This window comes from Thalia democratica, chromosome 3 (assembly GCF_965202585.1).
Source record: "Thalia democratica chromosome 3, ktThaDemo2.hap1.1, whole genome shotgun sequence".
In the NCBI taxonomy this organism is placed as follows: Eukaryota; Metazoa; Chordata; class Thaliacea; order Salpida; family Salpidae; genus Thalia; species Thalia democratica.
This window is the reverse complement of record NC_139167.1, coordinates 46,750,345-46,773,679: the sequence shown is the minus strand read 5'-3', so window position 1 is coordinate 46,773,679 and position 23,335 is coordinate 46,750,345. Positions and strand designations below refer to the sequence as shown.

General features: G+C 25.4%; 1 protein-coding gene across 5 annotated transcripts in view; it reads right to left on the bottom strand.

Moving 5' to 3' along the window:
• Nucleotides 1–868: 868 nt before the first annotated feature.
• The window catches only part of LOC145832721 (kinase D-interacting substrate of 220 kDa B-like), a 34,808-nt gene continuing 12,341 nt past the window's right edge, over nucleotides 869–23,335 (bottom strand). For 2 of the 5 annotated variants that reach the window (XM_082940041.1, XM_082940038.1), the window contains exons 5-23: nucleotides 23,078–23,320; nucleotides 22,778–22,933; nucleotides 22,417–22,614; nucleotides 21,319–21,496; nucleotides 20,652–20,804; nucleotides 18,906–19,103; nucleotides 18,433–18,583; nucleotides 16,881–17,006; nucleotides 16,571–16,809; nucleotides 15,781–15,980; nucleotides 15,399–15,571; nucleotides 12,122–12,214; nucleotides 11,705–11,761; nucleotides 8,564–8,839; nucleotides 7,357–7,562; nucleotides 6,889–6,984; nucleotides 6,219–6,430; nucleotides 4,667–4,730; nucleotides 869–1,935 (exon numbers count right to left, since the gene is read on the bottom strand). In XM_082940041.1, coding sequence (XP_082796167.1) covers nucleotides 1,637–1,935; nucleotides 4,667–4,730; nucleotides 6,219–6,430; nucleotides 6,889–6,984; nucleotides 7,357–7,562; nucleotides 8,564–8,839; nucleotides 11,705–11,761; nucleotides 12,122–12,214; nucleotides 15,399–15,571; nucleotides 15,781–15,980; nucleotides 16,571–16,809; nucleotides 16,881–17,006; nucleotides 18,433–18,583; nucleotides 18,906–19,103; nucleotides 20,652–20,804; nucleotides 21,319–21,496; nucleotides 22,417–22,614; nucleotides 22,778–22,933; nucleotides 23,078–23,320 — 3,318 coding nt within the window. In that variant the 3' untranslated portion in view covers nucleotides 869–1,636. The remainder of the gene's footprint in view (nucleotides 1,936–4,666; nucleotides 4,731–6,218; nucleotides 6,431–6,888; nucleotides 6,985–7,356; nucleotides 7,563–8,563; nucleotides 8,840–11,704; nucleotides 11,762–12,121; nucleotides 12,215–15,398; nucleotides 15,572–15,780; nucleotides 15,981–16,570; nucleotides 16,810–16,880; nucleotides 17,007–18,432; nucleotides 18,584–18,905; nucleotides 19,104–20,651; nucleotides 20,805–21,318; nucleotides 21,497–22,416; nucleotides 22,615–22,777; nucleotides 22,934–23,077; nucleotides 23,321–23,335) is intronic. The other 3 variants (XM_082940039.1, XM_082940040.1, XM_082940043.1) reach the window with 3 other exon arrangements.

Below are 23,335 nucleotides of genomic sequence, written 5' to 3'. Positions count from 1 at the left end.
CTTTAAAGTTTTTTAGGCATTATGAGGCTGACAGTTTTTAATATTTTGTCTTAAATCTAATTTTATGTCAGTAACTATTTTTGTTTGACGACTGTTAAGTCAGCTTGCAAGTAATTTTTCAACCCCAAGTAGTCCATGGGGTTTTATTAGTATTTCCTTTAATTTGAATACATTTTTAGTTTTATCTCGATTACGTTTTTACTTTTGCTGCATAAAATTGGTTATATATTTTAAAGAGATAATGAAATTTAGAGTGATTTAAATTAAGAGTTTAATTAAATTACGATATTTTTTACTACCTCAAAAAAGTTTTAAAGCTATAAGTAAAAAATAAGACTGTGTAAATATGAAATGTTTGAGTAAAATTTGTTTTTATTTATCTAAATTTTAAACAAATAGCTTTTATGTTGTACCTTTCAAGTATTTAATGAAAAATATACTTTATAATACTTACTAGTTTTTCAAATACAGCTTCATTTTAATAAACTTTATGACACATTTATATTATTATAATCAATGTAATGTAAGTATTTGTTAAACCTAGTTACAATTTAATACAACGTAACTTTAAAAACTTGTTTTTTTTTTTTACAAACTTGAACTAATTAGATACTTTATCTCGATAAATGTTTTAATAAATACTTTAAATTCTTTAGTACAAAATAAAAATTACATTTAAAAATTAAGAATAACTAAATCAATAAGTATTATTGTGATATAGAAAGTTGTATAAAAATACTATTTGCCATCTAAAATAAACCACTTAAAAATTTACAAAATTACGTAATTCTTCATTTTTTATTGCGATCAATAGTTAAACTAAAGCAATACAGAGTCAAATCAATACAAAGTTTAAAACATCCAAATTTTAACTATTCAAAAACTTACTTAATTTCTTTAGAATGAAACTGACTAAAATGAAAACAGTAAAATAAGTAGTGATTTATCTAGACATAATTTAAAATTCTATAACTGAAAGTAAAAATCATACATAATTGAAAACATAAAAACTGATTGATCAAAGACAATAAAGTTATTAGACGCAAAAAATTAAATAATATAATAACAAATGCTATGTCTAATTAGTTTGGAAGTTGTTTACAAATAGGTATTTACTAAATAGGTTATTGAAGTACTTAATTTTATGGTAACAGTTTATAAAGCTAAGTTAGGCTAGACATAGAAATTAAAAGTTTCTAGGATTTTTAAAGAAAAACTGCTCAAAGTTATAGCTTTATCCAAAAGTTATCAAACTCTATGAATATCTGGTTATTCCTTGATTATAAAACAATTGTAATTGAAGTTAAAATAAAAGAAAAAGCTTTTAAATAAGATTCGAAAGTTTGATGGCAAGAAATAATTAATAGCAGTACAACAACTTTGTATTGATTTTAGGCTAACCTAAATATTGGTAAAAAATATTAATAAAAGTTATAATAAAAACACAATGATATAAAACTTTAATACGCATATATACCAATTTACAAATCAAAAAGTGTTAAAATCTTAACAGTACTGACGTATTTAGTATACAATTATTAACATACCTGTAACATGATTAAACAGCAAAATTGATAGACAGTTCAACAAGCTTAATTTTTTGTTTTTTTTTTAATGAAAAAGTCAACAAACAAATTTAAACATTACCATTAAAACTATCATCGAAAGATAAATTTTCGCTTGCTTTTAGCAGTTCACTTTTTTCGTTGAAACTTTCAACTAGCTCAGTTGCTTGTTTCTCTGTTTGTTGCAATCGCAAGTAATCTTTAAACGCTTCATTGTAGGCAACTCGATCTTCGTCTTTTAGAGTTGTTAAACTTTTTTTTCGTTTATTAGAGGAACTCAATATTAGTGAGGAACTTTCTATTGGTAGTTTGTCACTTTTTTGCGAAGCAGAGGACGGCAGACTTGGCTGGTTGACACCAATGGTGTTATCTATGATAATATTAAATAAATTAGATACTGAACCTGAGAACCAAGTATTAAAATATTAAAAACTGAAGTGATTAATAACGTTTATCTCAACATTCAACTCCAAAAACATAAAACAAGTCAAAACTAAATTTGTATACCTAAAAAGATAATTCAAAGTGGATAAATACAGTTTTAACACATACATATTTAATTAAAAAATTAAATTAAAACAGAAACTCGCAAAAATAATTACTTGTTTATAATATTTACTCATAAAGATTCGAACGAAGAACAGGAAAACAACAATTTGAAAAGTGCTTATTATATTAAAAACTAACGATGTTTCTATTTGTTAGATTTATATAACAGTTCTTTTTTTTTTTCCCTCAAAACTGCGTAGAACGATATTAATTTAAAAATAAGCGTCGTTAATATTTTTAAGTAACTTTCAAAACATTGTTTAAAAACAAAATATCAAAACTATGTCCAAGACTAAAACGATTTATTTGGAAAAAAAAACCTTAAATTTTTTTTAAAGAACTGCATTACTAAAAGACACATTAACTTTAACTTTTAGCTAATAAGTTAAAACAGCATAAACTGCTGTTGACAACGAATAAAAAGAAACATAGAGATTTATCCTTTAAATAACATGTTGTTATTTAAATCAGTAAAGTCATACTAAAGTTAAGTAAATATAACTGACTTTAACTGTTCAAAATATAGTTTTAATTGTTTGCTAATAAAAGATCCTAGTAAAGTGACTTCACTGGAATATAAATAAAAACAAATTATACAGTAATCTTCCTTTATTCTACCAACATATGTTTCTGTGTGTCAACGAATCAACACACTTCAACTGGGTTCTGTAAAAAAATAATTACTGTAATGAGAGAATAGAAGCATAGAATAAAGTAGGTGTATATATGTTTTCATTAAAATAAGATATATTCTACAGATAATAGTTATTAATTGGTGAAATACTTAACATTAAATCCGACTGTTATAAAATTATATGAAATTTGTAATTATTAAGTCTAAAATAAATAAGTAAGCTAAATTACACAACAAAATATAATATAAACAAACAACTTACGTTAATAGGAAAGATAACTAAATCAAAATTTACGGTTGTTAACTAACGAAAAAATACATTTTTACAACTAATAATTACGTCACAATGTAAATGAGGCCACCTAAACTATTCAATTTGTACTGCAAGAACATTAATTTTGTTTTTATGTAATCCATTCTGAACAAAAATAAAACATTAACCATCAGTTAGTAAATCAATAAAATTCAATAAAACTTAACGGCGCTGAAGGCAATAAAAGTCACAGAAACTCGGTGTAACATGTATATTATATATTGAATGTTAGTAATGATTGCATCAAAGTTATATAGAATTAGAAAGCAGATTTAGTTCAAATGTAAAAATTAAAGAGTGAAAAAATTAAACTTTAAGGAAAAACAAAGCACAAAAAAAATAATTATTACTAGGCTTACAATGTACTGACCGATAATTAATTTACAGCGACATACATAAAATCATAGTGACCTGAATTAAATATATATTGTATTTTATAATTAACAAAATAATTAATTGGTAAAGTAGGAGTCGGCTGTTTAATTTAAATATCCCTTACAGATATTTTATATATTTAATAAGTAAATTGTGTTATATGTGAAAGTTAAAATGTAAAACAACAAGGTAGTCATATGCTAAGTATAAACCTGCAGTAAAAAACCTACTAGCTCTCTCGCTTATTTTAATGAAAACATATATACACCTACTTTATTCTATGCTTCTATTCTCTCATTACAGTAATTATTTTTTTACAGAACCCAGTTGAAGTGTGTTGATTCGTTGACACACAGAAACATATGTTGGTAGAATAAAGGAAGATTACTGTATAATTTGTTTTTATTTTATAACTGACTTTATCAATGATTTTAGATGCTAAGCAGATAATGTTACAAACTAAACTTAATAAACATACAAAAAATGCAGTAATTAACACAGTCGTAAATTGTAAACGACTAAATGTTTACGTAGTTTTTACTCTTAAGTTTTAACATACAGCGAGAACATTCAAACAGTATATATTTCGTCCTATATAAAAACGTGGGAAACTTTTTGTCCTCATAATGTTTTCGTGAATTACGGATGCTCAGCAATATCTAACTGAGTGCTTCAACTGCTAAGCATGTACTTAATAATCCCTAATGTACGAAACATTACGAGGAGAAAAAGTTCTCTACTTTGGATTAAAAATTAAAATGGGATGAAGGTAGTCTTCCTCTTTTGGTTTTAAAGACCGGACAAATTTGAATTTTAGATAAAAATTAAAAAATGATTAGAACCATCAAAAAAATCAGTCTCAGTCTTATACAAACGCTTTGAAGAGATCTTTCGTTTGTTAAAAAACAAACATTTTCAATTCTTATTCAAATCGAATATTCTATTATATATTATAAAAAATAATTAACTACAACAAAACTTAAATTTATAAAAAAATTGTTTTTATGAAAGTTATAATTTTTTTAAATAGTTTGATCTTGAAGTAAAACACAAAACATTTAATCATTATAACTAACTTAAAAAAAAAACAACAGATAAACTTAAAACAACATTTAGTATAATGTACAGTATTACTCTAAGTAGTTTAAAATTCAATACTGAATAACCTAACTATTTTTAGTACACAGTACATTAAAACTTATCAAAAGATAAAATATTTGACACGCTTACCTTTTGAACTCTCGCTTACAGAATCAAAGTTAATTTCCGTGTCATACATTTCGGTATTAGTTTGCTGCAAACAAATTAACATCATTAAAAAATATTTTTAAGTATATTTTTTAATGATAAAAAACAAAAAAAAACACTGACTCTCAATTTTTTTTTTTGAAAAGTTCTAAAGACATGTTTTATTTCGAGAATTAGTATAAATTAGATTTCTAAACTAAAAAACGTTTAAAAAAAGATTTTAATCAAAAACATAAAAGAACTCTTTAAATATTTATTTACGAAAACGGGTTAATCTAAATAAAATTAAAATCAATTTACACACTTTTTAATACAAGCTTTTGTATGTTAAAATTAAATTTAAAATTATTAAAAACTTATTAATTCTAGCATTTTGAGGATTTTCCAAAGAAAAGTTTAAAACTACTTTGAAAAAGCTAAAAATAAATATTGCTCAATGAAGTTATATTGATAAATTATAAACTAATAATAACAAATTATACAGTACCCTTCTTTTACTACACTGACATATGTTTCTGTGTGTTAAACGAGTCAACATACTTCAACTGAGCTATGAATTTGAAGGAAGTACTTCATAGCTCAGTTTAAGTGTGTTGATTGTCAGTGTAATAAAATAATGATACTGTACAGTTTGTTATCATTATATATTCCAGTGAACTTGTTTCGCTAGAATCTTTTGTTAACAAACGACCAAATTTATATTTTATATAGTTGAATTATAAACTATAAATAGTATTAATCAATTCTAAGTTTTCAAAATTACTTTAAATTAAGTTAAGATTTTTAGTAATAGAAAAAAAAACTATACATTAATATTAAGCCCGCATGTAATAAAATTGGTTTAAAAAACCATATAGAAAATAGTCTCCATTCTTTTCCAAAAACAAAAGATACAAAGATCTTTTGTTTATTATATAAACATTTTCAATGCTTATTCAAATAGAATCTTTTTTACATTAAAATTAAGGTAACTATTTTTTGTTAAAAAATTAAACATACCCTTCACAATAAATAAACTTGTAGTTTAGTTTCTTTAAAAGATTTATTTTTGTTTTTATCGTTTTAAGAAAAATGTGGCTAAATAAAAGTTTATAAATAATATTATCATTGTGTATTGTAACATGTTAATTTCAAAAAATATTACGCACTGCGTTTCTATCAAAAAGTAGTTTTAGTATTTTCTTGTGTAGAAAAGGCACGTAATAAATATTATAAAATATATTTTTTAACTTTCTTTACTTATGAACAAGTTGTAAATACAAAAATTTAGAAAACAAAGCATTGAATGTTTAGCCAAAAACTAAAACTTTAAAAATATATATAGTAAAACCACAATCATTTATAATCTCACAAACATCTGAAAAAAATTAAAAAAATTGACAGCTCAAGAAAAAAACTATTTGCTGTGTAATATTTTAATAATACTAATTGTTTTTTGACATCAAGCTAAATTTAAATTTTCGTTCTATATTTCTAAATATTTAATAAGTTGACATTTGCACAGAAAACTACTAACAACTTTTTCAGAACTAACAAAACTATTCTGAACAGTATTTGAAGCAGAAGGTGGCAGTAAATTATTTCCACGACTTTCGACAATAAATTTTCGAATGAGACACCAGTCACCAAACGAGGTCTTCATTTCGCGCTTCAGCTCATCCAGTTCACAGCTGACCAGCGCCATGCCGTGAAAATTGTTGAGACGTATGAATCTTTCGTATTTCGGTATATTTGTTATGTTTAAGCCTAAGATTTTTTTTTTACCTTGAATAAGAAAAATTTATTACGGCTATTTTACAAAGAAAAAATAGTAATTTGAGATAAATTTAAATTCGTTCTAAGTCAACAAAGTAGTTTGGCTCAATTAATAAAAAAATACCACCCTATGAATTTTTGAAACATACATTTTTAAATGAAATTAAATTAGTGCTTTGTTTTTTTCGGACAATGGAAGTACTGATATTTATGTTTTTGCTAACCAATAAACTAGCCAAATAAATTCTAATTATTTTTATACTAAAAATATAAAACATTATTAATAGTTTAATTTAAGTTTAAATTTCAAGCTTTCGAAAATATTTTGAATCGAAAAGAGCCATTTGTTTTTTAAAACTTTTACTTTAAAGTTTAGAAAAATAAAAAGTTTATACATTAGCTGACTTCAAATTATCTTTTTGAAAAATGATATTTAAAATTTAAATGACCTGGAAGGCAGCAAATTTTGGAACAAACATCTTCAACTGACCAATCAGATACAGCAAAACTGATGTGATATTTTTGATTTGTTGGAATTTCTGATGCTGTTTTGGTTAAGATTATCAATTTCAAAATTAAAACAACTTTTTGATAATTTATTTCATAAAAAAGTTAATTTAGTTTTTAGGTGAAAGTAATTGGTAATTTTTTGTACTCAGCAAACCTAAATAACACATACTCATTAGGTCTATAATAACTTTAGCTAGTAAAAATTAAATAAAACCAGTCAAAATTAAATAAACTATAAGGTTATCAATACAAACATTTTAATTAACTTAGAAAAAGCGTAAAACTAAACTCTCAAAAAGTATGTTTTGTAGTTAACGGTATTTAAGTTAACAGTTTTAACAACCAGGATCAGAAATATATAAAACGAATAAAAAGTATTTTAAATAAACTGAATAGAATAAACTTACTAGTGTCAGAATAAGATGTGTTATTGGCAATATGAATGAAACTAGGCAAGTGGTTGAACAGTCTTGCGTCAATATTAACTGAATATTTGTAGAACACTTCCATGTCACTGGCTAGTATGACAAACTTTGGATTGGATAAAAATTCAACAAGTGACGTGTTGCTAGCATAGTCAAAATCATTTGATTGAGGCACTTGACTAGAAATTCTGTTTAAAGCTTGTTGTAAATAAAATAACTATATTGAGACTCTAATTAAATAAAAAGAAAACATGACAACATATAATGATATTGTAACATAATCAAGTTGCACTTGATTTATGTTTAGATTTGGTTTAAAGTTTTGAGCTAAAAGTTCATTCAAGCGGTTAAGAGAAAGCTCGCAAGGTCAAGTTTTATACTGATGCAAGTTTAATACAGTTGAAAAATGAGAAAATAAAGTGTAGACCAGAAATTACTGATGCAATGTTGCAAAAAGTTAAGAAGCTGCTATATAAATCAGCCACAGAAAGCAATGGGGGATTCTAGCCACAGCCTGCTGCAGTAAAAGTGATAATGAAGAACAGACATTTATATTGTTTTCTTGTGTTTTATAAATTGTGTTTTTCTTAGTTTCATTTTTGTAAGTATTTCTTATTTACATTCTAAGTAGTTAAATCGTATTTTGTTTTATTCATTCTTAAAGTATATTATTGCTAGATTTAATCTTGTGTAAAGGTTTTGACCACATTTAAAGTGTTTTCTAAATTTGATGAAATTTGTATATTTGATAGTGTTCTATAATCGTTCTTTATATAAAATATGTTAACTCATGTCATGCCTAGTTTTTAATAGAGTAGCCATAAGTATTATTGAATATAAGGATTTAGTATAAGTTAAGTTTATGATCTAAAGGTACCTACATCCATAGGTCACAATATTTAATTAGTATAAATACTTACAAAAAAAAAGAAAAATATAATATTAAATGCACAAAATTAAATTTTTGTACAAGTGTTTAGTAATCTTTTTAATAGAATAAACTTGAAATGTTTTCATAAGCTTGTTTTATTCAAAAAATAAAATAGCTATGAATGAAGTTAAACTATTGGGAATGTAAAAAAAAGTAACTTGGTAGGAGTTATTTATATGCTTTATAACTATGTATTTAAGCTGGTACTAATGTAAATTTAGATAGGAAATAAACGAATTTAATAGCCAAAAAACTAACTCGTTGTAAAGCTGCAAAACATTAATGCTTTTTCTCTTACATTCTTTAACCGTCGACTTGTGATAAGAATAAATGCTGATTGTGGTGAAAGGCCACAATTCGCACATCACCAACCAGGAAAACAACGCTTGCCATGTAAAACATTGCTCATGGACACGCATCAAGCGAGCAGTTATCATCAACAAGGATATAATTCGCTTCATCAGTTTCGGATTGAGCACCTCGCAACTGAGCGACATATCTCGAAGAGCCTCAAACTGCTGGATCCTTTCCATTCTACATTTATAAAAAAGATATTTGATATTGGATACCTAGAGAAACTGTTTGCTGTGAGAAATTAAAATTCTATCCTTAAATAGTTTTTGACTAACACGCAAGCCTTATCAACAAAACTAGTACCACAACTATTCTTAATACTTATAAAAGATAAAACACTTGGCATGGTGTTCACAGTATCTTAATAGTATATGTGTTTTAGAAATAAATATATCAAAAATAACTTTAGTTTATGAAAGTTAAAAATTAATTTTCAAACAACTTCTAAAGACCCATTTAATAAATGAAGTAAAAAGGTATCCATTGCAGCAGTAAGGAACATTAAAATTTATATGAAGAAATATTAGAGAAACAAGCGATTTAACAAATATACGTGTATGGTAAAAAATAAATATAAAGCTTCTTAATACATTTATTGATATCTTTTGTATTGCAAAAAAAATATATTATTTCATTAAAAAAAAAATCATCAATCTAAACTTTATTATGATAGTGAGTAATAGTTGATAAAACAAAAAAAAATAAATTGATAAACACTGTAAAACTTTAATATGAAAGCTTAGCAAAATAACACTTGCTTTATAGAATGGTTATAGTAGTATAAACTTTATTTTATGTAGTTTACTTTAATGAGGCGAACTAATGTTGGCTACCTTATGCGCACAAAGTCTTCAGTTTTAAGTTAACAATTGACAAGTTTTTAGTATAATTATGTTCTTCTAAAAACTTTTCTATCTTAATGCGAGCTGAAAACTCATTTCAGTAACATGTTCTGGAAGCTCTATGTATACAATCGAAAAAGCCCAGTTCATGTAAAAAGAAAAATTCCGTTTTTCAGACTACCGTTTTTGAATATTTATATTAAGTAGTTTTATAATGATTGTTTTCTTAAAATTAAAAAGTTAAACTTTATTACTGTAAGTTTTTATCGTTGATTCGCTTTAGTATGATTTGAAAATTTTATATATTAGTTATTGATAATAAACAGAAATGTTGTTTTAGCTTTTAGTTAATTAATTATAAATTCAAATTGTACACTTGACAATTACGTCATTTTTTATTCGAATTTTTTTTATGTTGTGATTTTAATATAATTATTCTTATGTAATATTTTTACTAAGGTACTTGTATTGAAATATCTTAGTCAAAAAATTTTTAAATATTTTTTTTATTATGAAATGTGTGTTGTTTAATGTCTTAATCAGCATTTAAAACAACTATAAAATACCTTATGTACAACTGAATGTAAAAAAGTACAAATCACAAAAAAGTAAGGTATATATTTTTACTATAATCGTTAACAAAAATATACCCATTATTAAAAAGTTTCAAACAAAAGTATATTAAAAAACATACAAAGGAATAAATTATTACCTTTTCTATTAATTTTCAAAACCTTACACTAAAAATATAACTCTCCATAAAAATGGTTATAAATTGTTTAAATTTTACTGAACTATAACTACTTTGTTCAAATAAAAAAGACAAGCTAAATCAACTTTATGCGTCTGAAAAAACAAAAATAAATACGCTTTAATACCTAAATTTTATATCATTTAGAGTTAAAAAAAATTACTTAAATAGTAGTATCATTTGATATTTAAAATATTTTTTCCACTGTTTGGCTATTTAAGTAGATACTAATATTTTAAACTGAAAATATTAGACTGGAGTATATTTTTAAATGAAATACATATTTTTATAGAAATCTGTTTATTACATGGCTTTTAGAATAAACCTCAGGTACTCATCTAGCTTTAAAAAAAATTAAATTCTAAAAAAAATTTTATCCAATTTTGTGTAAAATTATATTTCTAGTGTGAGGTTATGAAAATTAAAAGAATAAAAAATCCTTTGTATGTATCTTTAAATATACCTTTTTTTGTGTGTTGAACTGAAATACAAGTATACTAAAATCACAACATTAAAAAACTTAGAATAAAAATAATCAAGTGTACAATTTGAATTTAGAATTAACTAAGAACTAGAAAAACATTTCTGTTTACTATTAAAAACTATTAAGTAAAAAAATTGAAAATTATTTGTTTTTTTCAAATTCAAATGTAATTTTTAAGTTTTGTATATATAAGTTTACAAAATTAGATTATAAAATAAGCCTTAAATGCATAGAAGTATAAGATAGAAAATCAACGCTGCATAGTATTTGAGTAAAAAAAAAATCTTTATCGCAATTTCAATATCAGCTAAAAAATCAAAAATGAAATAAAAGTTTTAAAGACAAATTATGAGATCATAAAATAGAAATTATGTATAATGTTTAAACTGATACTAAAATTATAAAACTGAATTACGAAATTAAGGTTAATTAAATAATCAATTTCACTTTTAGATCTTTCAATGCAATTTTACCCAACTAAAAGCATAACATTTCATGTTTGCAATTAATTAAAAACTTTCAACTCAACGCTCATATAAAAAGACAAAAGCGATAAAAAATGTTTACATTCTCGTGTAGGTTTATACTAAACATACTTTAAAAATTTAGATAATTAAAATAAGGTAAAAAATATTCAACTTAAAACAACTCATTCAACAACTGATTTATATCTTAATTCCTAAAAAACTAGCATATTGCATGAAATGATGAACCAATTTTAAATAAAAAAAAAGTTTTGTAAAATGTGAACACTATCCTATGAATTTTCTAATATGAAAAAATAATAGTGTTAAAAAACTTTTTTCAGAATATAAAAAGCATTTAATTTTAATTTTATTTAGTTTAGAGTATAAAAATATTTAGAACTGCATGAAATTTGTTAAATAAAACAAACAAACAAATATGAATATGATTACTGTGAAAATAATAAACATTTAAGTTTTTAAAAACGCTTAACGATGTCTTACTTTTTGTTGAGATTTAGTTCTTGCAAATTGTAATCAGAATCAGTGGTTAGTTGTTTTCTGATAATTAATATATCAATAGTTAAAAATATTGGTTAATTCAAGAAAAGCAACTTTTTAAGTTTTTATAGTTTATTTTACTCTTTACTTTAAATTAATTTTATTTGTTTAGAGTTAATTGAGCTTATGCTAAGTAATTACCAAAAAATATAAGTTAAAAAATAGAACTTTGAAAAGATTGATAAAGTTTTAATTAAAAAACTCAAAGTTAGTTGTTTATTTTCATTATACCTAATCAGCTTTTTAAAACTTAATTTGTGCAATTTTTCAAGCTAACAAAAATGCTAAAAAAAAATAAAACTGAAACATTTTGCAATTAGGCAAAAAATAAATTAAATCTAATAAAACTAAAACTCTCACCTTTTTTTTTTAAGGTTATCAACGAGAAATATAGGAAGTTGTATTGTGTTTTGCAGATACTCGTTTCCGTTTAATTGAAGATTCGACGAGGGTCTAAGACAGTTGCATTTAAAATACTTTTAATTTAGTACTTTCATCAAATACTATTCATAAAAAAGTAGTTATTTTTGAAGAAAATCTGTGCGGTTAAAAAATAAAAACTATACTGAATTTTTAAACTTATGTAAGAGTACACATTTTAAGTATGTGAGAAAACTTATCAAAACTGTTCGTAATAATTGATATAATGTATGAATATAAAGATGAAAAAATTATTATATATCAACTGTAGTAGCTTTTTAGTGCAAGTTTTAAAATAAACATTTTATTCATAAAACTTGTATATAAAAAACAATTTAAAAGGTCTGTAATGATATTAGCATCTCATTTTTAATATTTTAAAGCTCGTGAATAAATATTGAATTTTTTGTAATAATAAAAACAATTTTCATTATTCTCAAAACAAGCTTTTCAAAACAATTTTTATAACTCTCATACAATTTTCTTAAAACAATAAATATTATTGTTTACTTAAAGGAGTTACATTTGTTTCAGTGCTTATAAAACGGAATTTTACTTGCATTCTTCGAGTGCAGTAGCAGTAGCAGTTTCGGCAAGTGTGCTTTAAGTTAAAATGCATTTTAAACACGTTAGATTTAAGAACTAATATTTTCTTGTGTGTTTAACTTTAGTTCTCGTATAGAGTGATGTAATTGTATCTTTGTGTTGTTTAGTTTATGTAATTAAATATAAGTGTTGTTTTGATTGTTGTATTAATATACTTTACTAATCCCTATACCCCTTAATAACATCTCTGTATCGAGACATTGGTGACCATGTGTGGCCTGTATTTTAGGAATCTTCTGATATTTAGGAATTAGGTGCCTTATCAATTAAAAAACGCAGCGAAAAAAAAACTTTAGTTTATTACTAAACAACTTTTTAACGAGTTTAAAATTTTGACAGTATAATTTGCGATAATACTTTACTTTGCGACATTTCACTATGATAATAGTAAGAAAAATTGTGTGAATAACTTTCTACTTTGAAACAGCAAGTCTACAATTATAATACAAGTGTGTGGTAGTGGTTTATTTAGTTTTGTTAAAAGTGAAGCTTGATGTCAAGGTTTTTTTGCTGGAAGCACTATATAATTTTTGCGGTTATTTCTATGTATAGTTTTATATATGCTTTTTTAGTGCTTAGGTGCTTATTTTATTTGCTAATGAGCATAATATTTCTTCTTCTTAGTGCACAATATATGTTGCAACTAACATAAGTCGCATGGGTGCGCAGTATTTCAATCCTACAAAGCTTAATCTTTTTAGCTAAGGGTATAATATAAGTTGCAACTAACATAAGTCGCATAGGGGCGCAGTATTTCGATTATAAAAAGCACAGTCTTTTTACTCTAGTGCACAATGTTCTTTGAAGATGTTGCAATTTGCATAAGTCGTCAGGGGACGCAGTATTTTAGTGCAAAATTGCATTTTATAGTTTACCAAGAGAGCGCAGTTATTATATTTTTCTAAGCATAGAAATGTAAAGTAAGAACCGCATTAAAATTTAGAATTACAACAGCAGAATTGTTCTTGATAATGTCTGAGTTTTAGCTGATAAAACTAATTTTCCTATGTGTTTACTACTACTAGTTTATTGTTTTGGTCTGCTGATTGATTGTTCTAAAGTATAGATTGTATTTGTTTTAAACCAGAATGTTGCTGAAGTTTAAAAGTATATTTGAATGAGTTTTCATCTTTCTTAGTCGTAAAAAGATAAGTTTCTTGCCTTATTTTATTACTCGTTTCAAGTTCAAGTATAAAGTTGTGTTAAAATTTTCCCTTTGAAAGAAATCAAAAATAAACTCCCCTTGAATTTAGCAGTCGTCGCTTGTTAAATAAATTGTTGCGTTTGTATCTTTTTAACGTTGTTTGAAGCAAATTGTCGTTTGATAACCACAGTTTTAAGCACACCTGACACCTTGCTACTGCATGAAACTTTAAAAGTTTTGTTGTTTATAAGTACGACAATAAACAAAAGATTGAATGAAGATTTTGTGTTTATTCTATGACGTCACGATCAAAATTCCTGCTGTCATTGTTTCCGAAGCCAATCGATGTGGTGTTTTGCTGATTCAGAAACCAGCTAGAAGACAGAAAGTCAAATGTTTCCTAAAAGAAACAAGACGTTGTCAATGATCCAATTGATGGTTCATAAGCCTCTATTAACAACCTGAGGATAACAGCCTGAGGATAACAGCCCGACGACGAGCCCGAGGACAACAGGCACAAGGACAAGAACCCCAAGGATAAGAAGCCTGAGGACAACTAAATGACTATCATTGTTACTTACTTTGTCTTTATGTTGTGTTTTATCTAAGTTTTTGTAAATTATGTAATTTTTGAGATAATAAGAAATACAGTTTCTTTTTCTTACTTTTTTTAAACCGGACTTTTGATAATGTCTAAAAAGTTTAAAGTTAAGTAGGATTTTAAGGATTTTAATTATTTAAAACCTAGCTTTAAACGTTAAAATTGAAAATTTAAAAAGAAACAATGTAATGATATTAGCATCTCATTTTTAATATTTTAAAGCTCGTGAATAAATATTGAATTTTTTGTAATAATAAAAACAATTTTCATTATTCTCAAAACAAGCTTTTCAAAACAATTTTTATAACTCTCATACAATTTTCTTAAAACAATAAATATTATTGTTTACTTAAAGGAGTTACATTTGTTTCAGTGCTTATAAAACGGAATTTTACTTGCATTCTTCGAGTGCAGTAGCAGTAGCAGTTTCGGCAAGTGTGCTTTAAGTTAAAATGCATTTTAAACACGTTAGATTTAAGAACTAATATTTTCTTGTGTGTTTAACTTTAGTTCTCGTATAGAGTGATGTAATTGTATCTTTGTGTTGTTTAGTTTATGTAATTAAATATAAGTGTTGTTTTGATGGTTGTATTAATATACTATAATAATCCTATTACCCCTTTAACACATCTGTATCGAGACAGGTCTACAAAATTAAAAATTTTAGTAATTTTTTCATTTTTTTTGAATATACCGTTTTCACATGAAAATGTTTTGTAAAGTATTAGTAACAAAAAGCGCGATTTTGCTCAAAAATTGAACACAGTGAAATTAAATTGTTCATTATAATTTGTTGTAGTATCCATACTTTACTGAAATCCTTGTAAACATATTGAAAATAAATTCATAAAACAGAAGTTGAAAACCTTAAAAAGTTGGTGTTTGCAGCTGATGACAGCAGATGGAAGTCCGTGCAAATGATGTTGATGAGCATTTGCCGGTTGAAACACGAGTGAATGGTCTCTACGCATTCCAACACTTTCTCACCATCGGTTGTCTCCAGTCCGTCGACTAACAAAAATATGCGAGAGTGTCTGCCCTGTTGATCATTAATAAAGTAACTGAAAATTTTTTATCGTTATTAATAATGAAAAATTTAAAGCCTCTTGTTTTTTAAGGAAAAACGAAAAGATTCAGATTATTAACTATCAGTTATAAGTTAATTACAAAATACAACAAATTCTTTAACATCAATCACCTTTTTTAACAGTTATTATTCAAAAAATTTAAAAAAAAGTTATAAAAAACCTGAATAGCATCAAGGGCCTGCACGCTGGCACACATTTCTCGAACATAAACGTTTCCTCCACCGTGCTGATGGTGGTGTTTCGAATGAATTTTTCCCTTGGCAGCCACCCTCAAGCCTTTTCTTTGCTGTCTTGTCGGAGTGTCCATCAACGAAACTAGTATCTTGAATGTGTACGGTAGCGATAACAGAATAACTAACCCTGTAATTTTTAAATGCAACTAAATAAATAAAAAACTTGAAACTGAATAAAATAATTAAAAAATACTATACTTAAGAACTACCTTTAAATCATACAAAACTAATAATTTGAACTAACTACTGTTAGTCCTTATTTTACTAACTAAAATCTAACTTTAATAAGCAAGTTGTTAAAATATACTTGCATCTAACTTTCTTAAAAATAAACTTGAATTATCGAAATACTAAATAGTTTGAAAACTGAATAAAATAAAGAAACTGAAAACTTTTATATATGTATTAAACCAATAGTTCATCGTTTTTTAAATAATGAGTTAAATAATAAGTCTTTAAGTACACAGTTTTTTAATAAATTGAAATTTATAAACTATTTAAGTACATTATCTTTAAGATTTTATTATTCTATATTACAACTTTTAGGAGTATGTCGCAATCAAAAAAAGTTTTGAAATAGATACTTAAGGTTAATATTAAAACTACATAACTCTATCGAAATATTAAGATTGAAGTTATTTATAACTGTATTCTAAAGCAAACATTTATACTTATAAAGTACTTGATCTATGTTGTTTACATAAATAACATAACAACCTGTGATAGCAACAAATGTATACACGAGGCCCAAGAAATCTTGATGTACCTCACTCGTCTGTTCATTAGGTCGATAAATAACCAAAACCAGTAAAATTGCCAACGTGCAAACAAGAAAGGCCACCATCCAGATTAAAGAAGGAACACAAAACAGTTTTCTGAAGATCCATTTTTTGGGTGGCACGCCTTCATTGTTGGTTGTGTATTGAGACGACTCAACGCCATGTTTATTTGTTGCCCTAAACGTTAATGAAGTTAACACCTATCATGGCCTTAAAATACTTGTAAATATTACTCTTGTACAACAAACCTAGCTAGTCGAAACGCAAACTTTCCGACTTGGTTTTCCACGGCTTTCACAACAGAGCTTGAAAAATGAAACTCCAAAGACATTTTATCAACATTTAGAATGTTAAGTGGGCCTACTATAATAAATCTGCAACATACAAAGGAATGAATAAACATATATGAAAATAGTAAAACGTCTTAATTTGTAATTATAAATTAACTTATTTTAATATATAATATACTATTTTTATTAAATATCAAAACCATGAACATTTTGAAAATGTTTACTAAGCTAACTTGTATCAATAAAACACGAGAAAGAAATATCTAGTTTTAGAAAAAGCTTTGTTAAAAAGTTGTATGTGTATTCTGATTAAAAATGTGTTATGCAATGATAGCGCAGTCTTTTCTGTAGGAACGTTAAACAAAAAACAAGATCGCAAAATTACACCAAAATCTAGCATTAAGTAAAAGAAAAAAACGGTGACTTTCATCATTTTTCTAACTGAAATTTTATATAATTTTGAAATTTAGACCACCTATATCTACCTGTTTTAATGTTAAAAAGTAATGTGTTATAACGCTTTTAAATGTTTATTTCAAATGTGTACCTTTAATTTTTTTTGTTACTAAAGTCACTGATTAACTTGCTTACTTTTGAAGGCCAATGAAACTATTTATCTCTATAATCTTAGTGTTCTACAAACGAAACACATATAAAAAAATATTTTCAAAATACAAACAAAGGCAAATTTACTCGAGTTTTGCTTTTTTGTACTTCATTTATCTATATATGCAATATGCGACGGATTGGGCAACTACCATTCAACAAACTTTTCTACAAGGCTAAGTCTGAGCACGAGAATAAAAAATATACTGGATTGTGCTTAACTCAGTTCAGACATGCCAACCATCAAAAATATTTTAAATGCGGTATCTATAAAATGAAGCTGAACTTTCAAAGTATATATGTTTGTAGATTAAAGTGCAAAAACATTATTTTTTGGAATAATTGGAGGGTGAAAAAAGAGAATAGTCTATAGCTGATTGTAACAACCCAGTGTGTAGACTAAGCATAATATTGACTACCACCATTTTTTATGAGTTAAAATCGAAATATTGTTTAAAAAAATAATTAATGACAAATTGTGAAAAGCAAAATTGAAAAATAATACAGTTAAAATATTCATTAACTAATTCTATACTTTTTTAAAGGCAACTTTTTAAAAGTCATTATTTTTAGATTACCATGTTCCAAACTTATTCAAAAATTTATACAATTGCGTCATAATGTTTTTTTTGTTATTTATTGTACAGTATGTTAAGTTTGCAGTGCACTTTTATTTTGAATCATCAACTACTGAGGAGCTAAAAAGCGAAAGTTTAGTATAGTTGCCTTCGTTTGCTGTTTAAGAATAAAACTTTCGACGGTTTTCTTGATACAAATGCTTTCCTAGCCTATTGGACTTACTAGTTCATAAGCCAATTTTATTAAATAAAGAAAAACATAATCATATATCAAAACGTTGTATATAACTGTATTACAGTGGTAAAATTTTTATTTGAACAATTACCTCATTGGAGAATCTCTGTGGTCATGTGAGCTATACTTCATAAAAAGAATTTTGTAAATGAGCATAATGTACCTTTTCTTTTCAGTTAGAAACGAGCTGCATTTAGCTACCCATAACCAACGACTCACTGCTTTCCCGTTACTGATCAGAACTGATGATAAATTGCGAATATTTAGTAATACTGTCTTGTGGCTGTTTTATGATAAAGTTATAACACAAACGAGTATAGACTTTCAAAACCTGTCTTTTAACAATTCATATTGAAAACTGATAAAACTTAAAATAAAGTATCATCCAAATTTACTTAAGAACTATTTTGCAATATATAAAAACAATTATAAACTATTAGCAATAACATTGCAAAAATTATAGAACAAGAATTGTTCGGTAAAACTTGTTATGTTATAAATATTTATAGCTAAACGTTAAGAATAAATTCTTTTACAAAAAATTTTTTAGAAAAAAATACTAACATAGAAAAGAATAAATAAACATGAAAAGTAAGAAAGTTGTGACAAGTAAGGCGACAAGTGTTTGCTGTTGCGAGCATAAACTAGTTACTAAACCGGCAAATACCGAATAGTATAGAACTACTAAAAAGCTAGTCCATGAAACATGGCTTGTATGTGAATTCAGTAGTCTTCTGTGCTGTTGGTACACTGATAGCTGTCCTGTTATGTAATAGCAGTATAACTCTTATTAATATTTATCAAGTGTTTTCAAAGATATTAGTCATTATCGTAATTCAATCAAAAAAAAGTAGTAAAGTTTGACTTTTGATTCAATAATTCGTCGTAAATAAGTTTAATTAAATAAATTAAAGTTATGATAGAAGTCTAAACAATTTATCTTACAAAAGTAATACAGTTATAGTTATAGATTTTATTCTTACAGCTTATATAAATTAAGTTAAGTACATTTTTGATGTGCTTTGATTCCTTTTAAGCACAGTAAAAAAGACATAAAAAAATTAACATTAAAATAACAAAAAATTGTGAGGTAATTTACTTACTAAAAATAATAATGTTTATATACTTTCACTTCATAAAACAGCTTTACGAAGTTTTAAAACAGGTTATCAGACATGACTATATTGAATATAATTTTTTTGTTAGGATTTAAAAAAATAAAAATATCTACTATTAAAAAAAAGGTTTAATAGAAGTACAAGTAAACTGTTTTTATACGTAAACACATTATTTTACAGTTTTATTTGCGTATAAAAACAGTTTGTTTTGATTTTCCATTGAGCTTTATTTTTCTCGATCTTTATAATTTAAGCTCTTATTATGTTAGTTGTGACATACTACAAACAAACAAACAAAAAAAATTACTGTTTTTTTCCTGCAGATAACTACTTTATAATTTATTTTGTTTTCACTTACAAAACTATATTTTCAAGTAAGTTTTAGATCAAGTGTAAATGTAAAAGTACAAATAAAAAAAATATTTTTTGAAAGTTTTAAAACTAAAAAACAGCTTTGACAAAAAATATACGAAGAAGAATATTATTAAACGGTGTTAACATTTTAATATTTTAAAACTATGATATCTTTTTTTAGTTAGTAATAAACACGATAACAACAAAATAGGTATACTAATCTGAATAGTAGTAAGAAGTATTTAATGTTAAAAAAGTTCATTTTCTAACATGAAAACTTGAGCTAACTTATAGACAGTAAGATATAAATTAGATAGTTATCAAAACAGAGCTTTTAATTAGTATAAGAATAAGTTATTATAAAAATTTTTTAAGTACTAATTTAATTATATTCATACTTTTAGAATTTAATTTCAAAAATTTATAATTTTTAGTAAAAAATAGTGCTTTATATAGATTAAACAAATAATTGCATGGCTTTGAAAAATTCTGGGGCTTTTGATAACAGCAAAAAACCATGAAAAAATTATAATTAATTACAAAGCTTTCAGCGTTGCAATTTAAAATTGTTTAAAAAAAATACATTAAAGACGTACTAAAACAACACAGTTAAGTGTGTAACATTATATGAAAATTAAAAAAAAAGTTACCGAGTTGCATTAATTAACTTTTGACACAAATGTGTCTGATTTAATGCTTTGCAGTGCTAAAAACACAAAACTATTTAGTTTCAAGAGTGGCTAAATTCTCATTAGCGCAAATGTGTTTTGTACTGTCAGCAATTATGGGCTGGGTATATATAAAGCTCGCTGCATGAACATTTTTACAAGACACTTACTTTTGAAGTTGTCAAGCACAAATGAGAGTCCGCTTCTACACTTAGCATACATAGCAACGCAAATGGGTGTTTGAAAATCTGGTTCAGTAACCATTTCGGCTAAGCAGTGGTTATAAATGTCAAATCTGTCATTGTAAGTCAAAGATCTGGAACCTAAAATACACAAGGTTAATTCAAAACTATAGTAACTTAACAGCTTTAAATTTACATATTATTCTAAAAGTTCTAACTACCTAGATCTATAAACTTGTAATGTAACTTAAATTATAAGCTTGAAATTAAAAGCTTAATAAAGATAATTAAGATTAATAACTTACAATTTGAAAAATTTATATGACAATGTATATAAAGGAGTAATTTTTGAAAGAAAAATCACTTGTTTTATTCAAGATTTATAAATAATTCGGAAATCGGTCCAGGACACAAGTCAATTGTTTTTATTAGTGATTTTTATCCCTGCATCAGTAGTTACAAAAAATAAATAAACGATGGTTTAGAAATCTACCAGTTTATTGCAACATTTTGTTGAAATTAATTTCGGACAACAGTCCTTCATCAGTGAACTTTAAAACTAATTAGAACTAAAAACCTAGAACTAGTTTTTTGTTTTAGTCAAATCAGTAATATAAATATCTAATGTATGTTAGGTATTTTTTATAAAACTGACTTGTACCAAACAATTGAGATAAAATGCAAGTATCATTTTTCTTGTCAATATCGTAAGCACTTTCGCCTTTACTATTAAGTAAGTACATGGTACAGGCGTTTATTGGTTCATGAAGTAGCAATTCAACCATAGGTAAATTTTTCTGTCGCATAGCTACATGCAAAGGTAAATCTTCATTCTGAAACATTTATTTCAGCCATTAATGTCAAACTTCTTTATCACATATTTTAAGTTATGTTATAAGATAGTTATCAAGTAGATATATTTTTGTTTACTTTAAGCGTTTGTTATTAAATATATGTATACCTACAACGTATAACATTAGTTTTAAAATAACAGAATCATCACTTAAATTAGGACTACTTACATCAGGGTTGTATTTGTTAGTTGAGTTATTGTGTATATTTTCAAAAGCTTTGGAAAATCCAGATCATAAAAATATCTATTGTAAGTTTGAAATATATTAGTTGTTCAACATAAATCATAATCATATAAACATTTAATTTCTTGAGTAAACTTAATATAAAAATATTATGTATAAATATGTAAACTATGTAAAATTTGTTCTAAATAATACAAAAAAAAATTGTTTTAAATAAGTTTTAAATTAAGCTAATATATCAAAGAGTTTAAATAAAAAATAGAATTAATAAAACGTTTAAAACGTTGTTTTAGTCACTTTTCCCTTTTTATTTTATTTGTTAAACAAAAAAAATGATATTTATTAATTATGTATACTAAAACTTATTTAGATATTAGATCTATAGATATTATATGCTTAAAATATTAACTTGAATTTATTTTTATCATTAAGCGTAAAATTTAGAACAAAATCTTAAAGAGTACTACTGTAAATATTTTTTTTTGTATATTTAACTACTACTATAAAATATTAAGTTAAGATGACTTTAAACTAAAAATGTTAAAATAAATAAAGCTATATTTCAAAATTTTAATGCTAATAATCTTAATAATAGTTGTACATAATTTCAATAAGAAAAAACATTTTAAATTCACAATTTTGCTTATATCTTTCTTTTGAAAATTTATTTACAGTCAACACAAAATTTTACTTTTTTCTGTTACTTAAACTATTACTTCATCAGTAGTAGTGATGTTGGCTCCCTTATTTACTAAAAACTTTGCAATGTTATATTTCCTTAGCCTAACAGAAATATGTAAAGGAGTTTGATGAGAATTATCGAGCAGCTCAATGTTAGCATTACAGTTTATTAATTGGCTGATATTCTCAAAACTTCCATTTTCTACTGCTAGATGTAATGCTGTTTTTCCATTCTATTTATATAACAAATTATCATTATATTTATCAAAAAAAAGCTAAGAATTAGCATAAAAGTACAATACAAGTACATAATAATTATTAATGAGTTTTCATTAATTTAAAACTTTAAAAAGAACAACAAAAAGTAAGTTAAACATTAAAAAAATAAAAGTTTACTTTGTTTTTAGCATCAACTTCAGCAAAACGCTTAAGCATCAGTTTAACTGTTTCTGTATGACCATGTTTTATGGCTTTCATCAGAGGTGTATCTCCTTCATCATCAGGTGAGTTTACAAATGCACCCTTTTCTACCAATTTGCTTACCGTATTTATCTGTAGTTTTGCTATTTAGTTAATGCTATTTGCACCAGCGTTATTTAAAATAAATTGATTAAATTTTTCTTGGTAAAATTTTAGTAGATAAACCAAATACAATGTTAATTAATTTACCAAGTAAATTAGGGCAATATAACTTACTCTACCATATCTGCAAGCATAACTGATTGGAGTGTGTCCCTCTCGGCTAGATTGGTTTACATTTGTGTTAGGGTGATCCAAAATAACAGTTGCACACTCAAAAAACTTTCCTTTAAGAGCAAGTATGAGTGAGTTACTTCCTTGAACACCTATTTTGTTTTGATCTGCACCCTTTTCAAGCAAAATTTTACATATTTGTGAGTACCCTTTTCTAGCTGCCCACAGTATTGCTGTATTTCCAAACTGTTGCATAAAGTC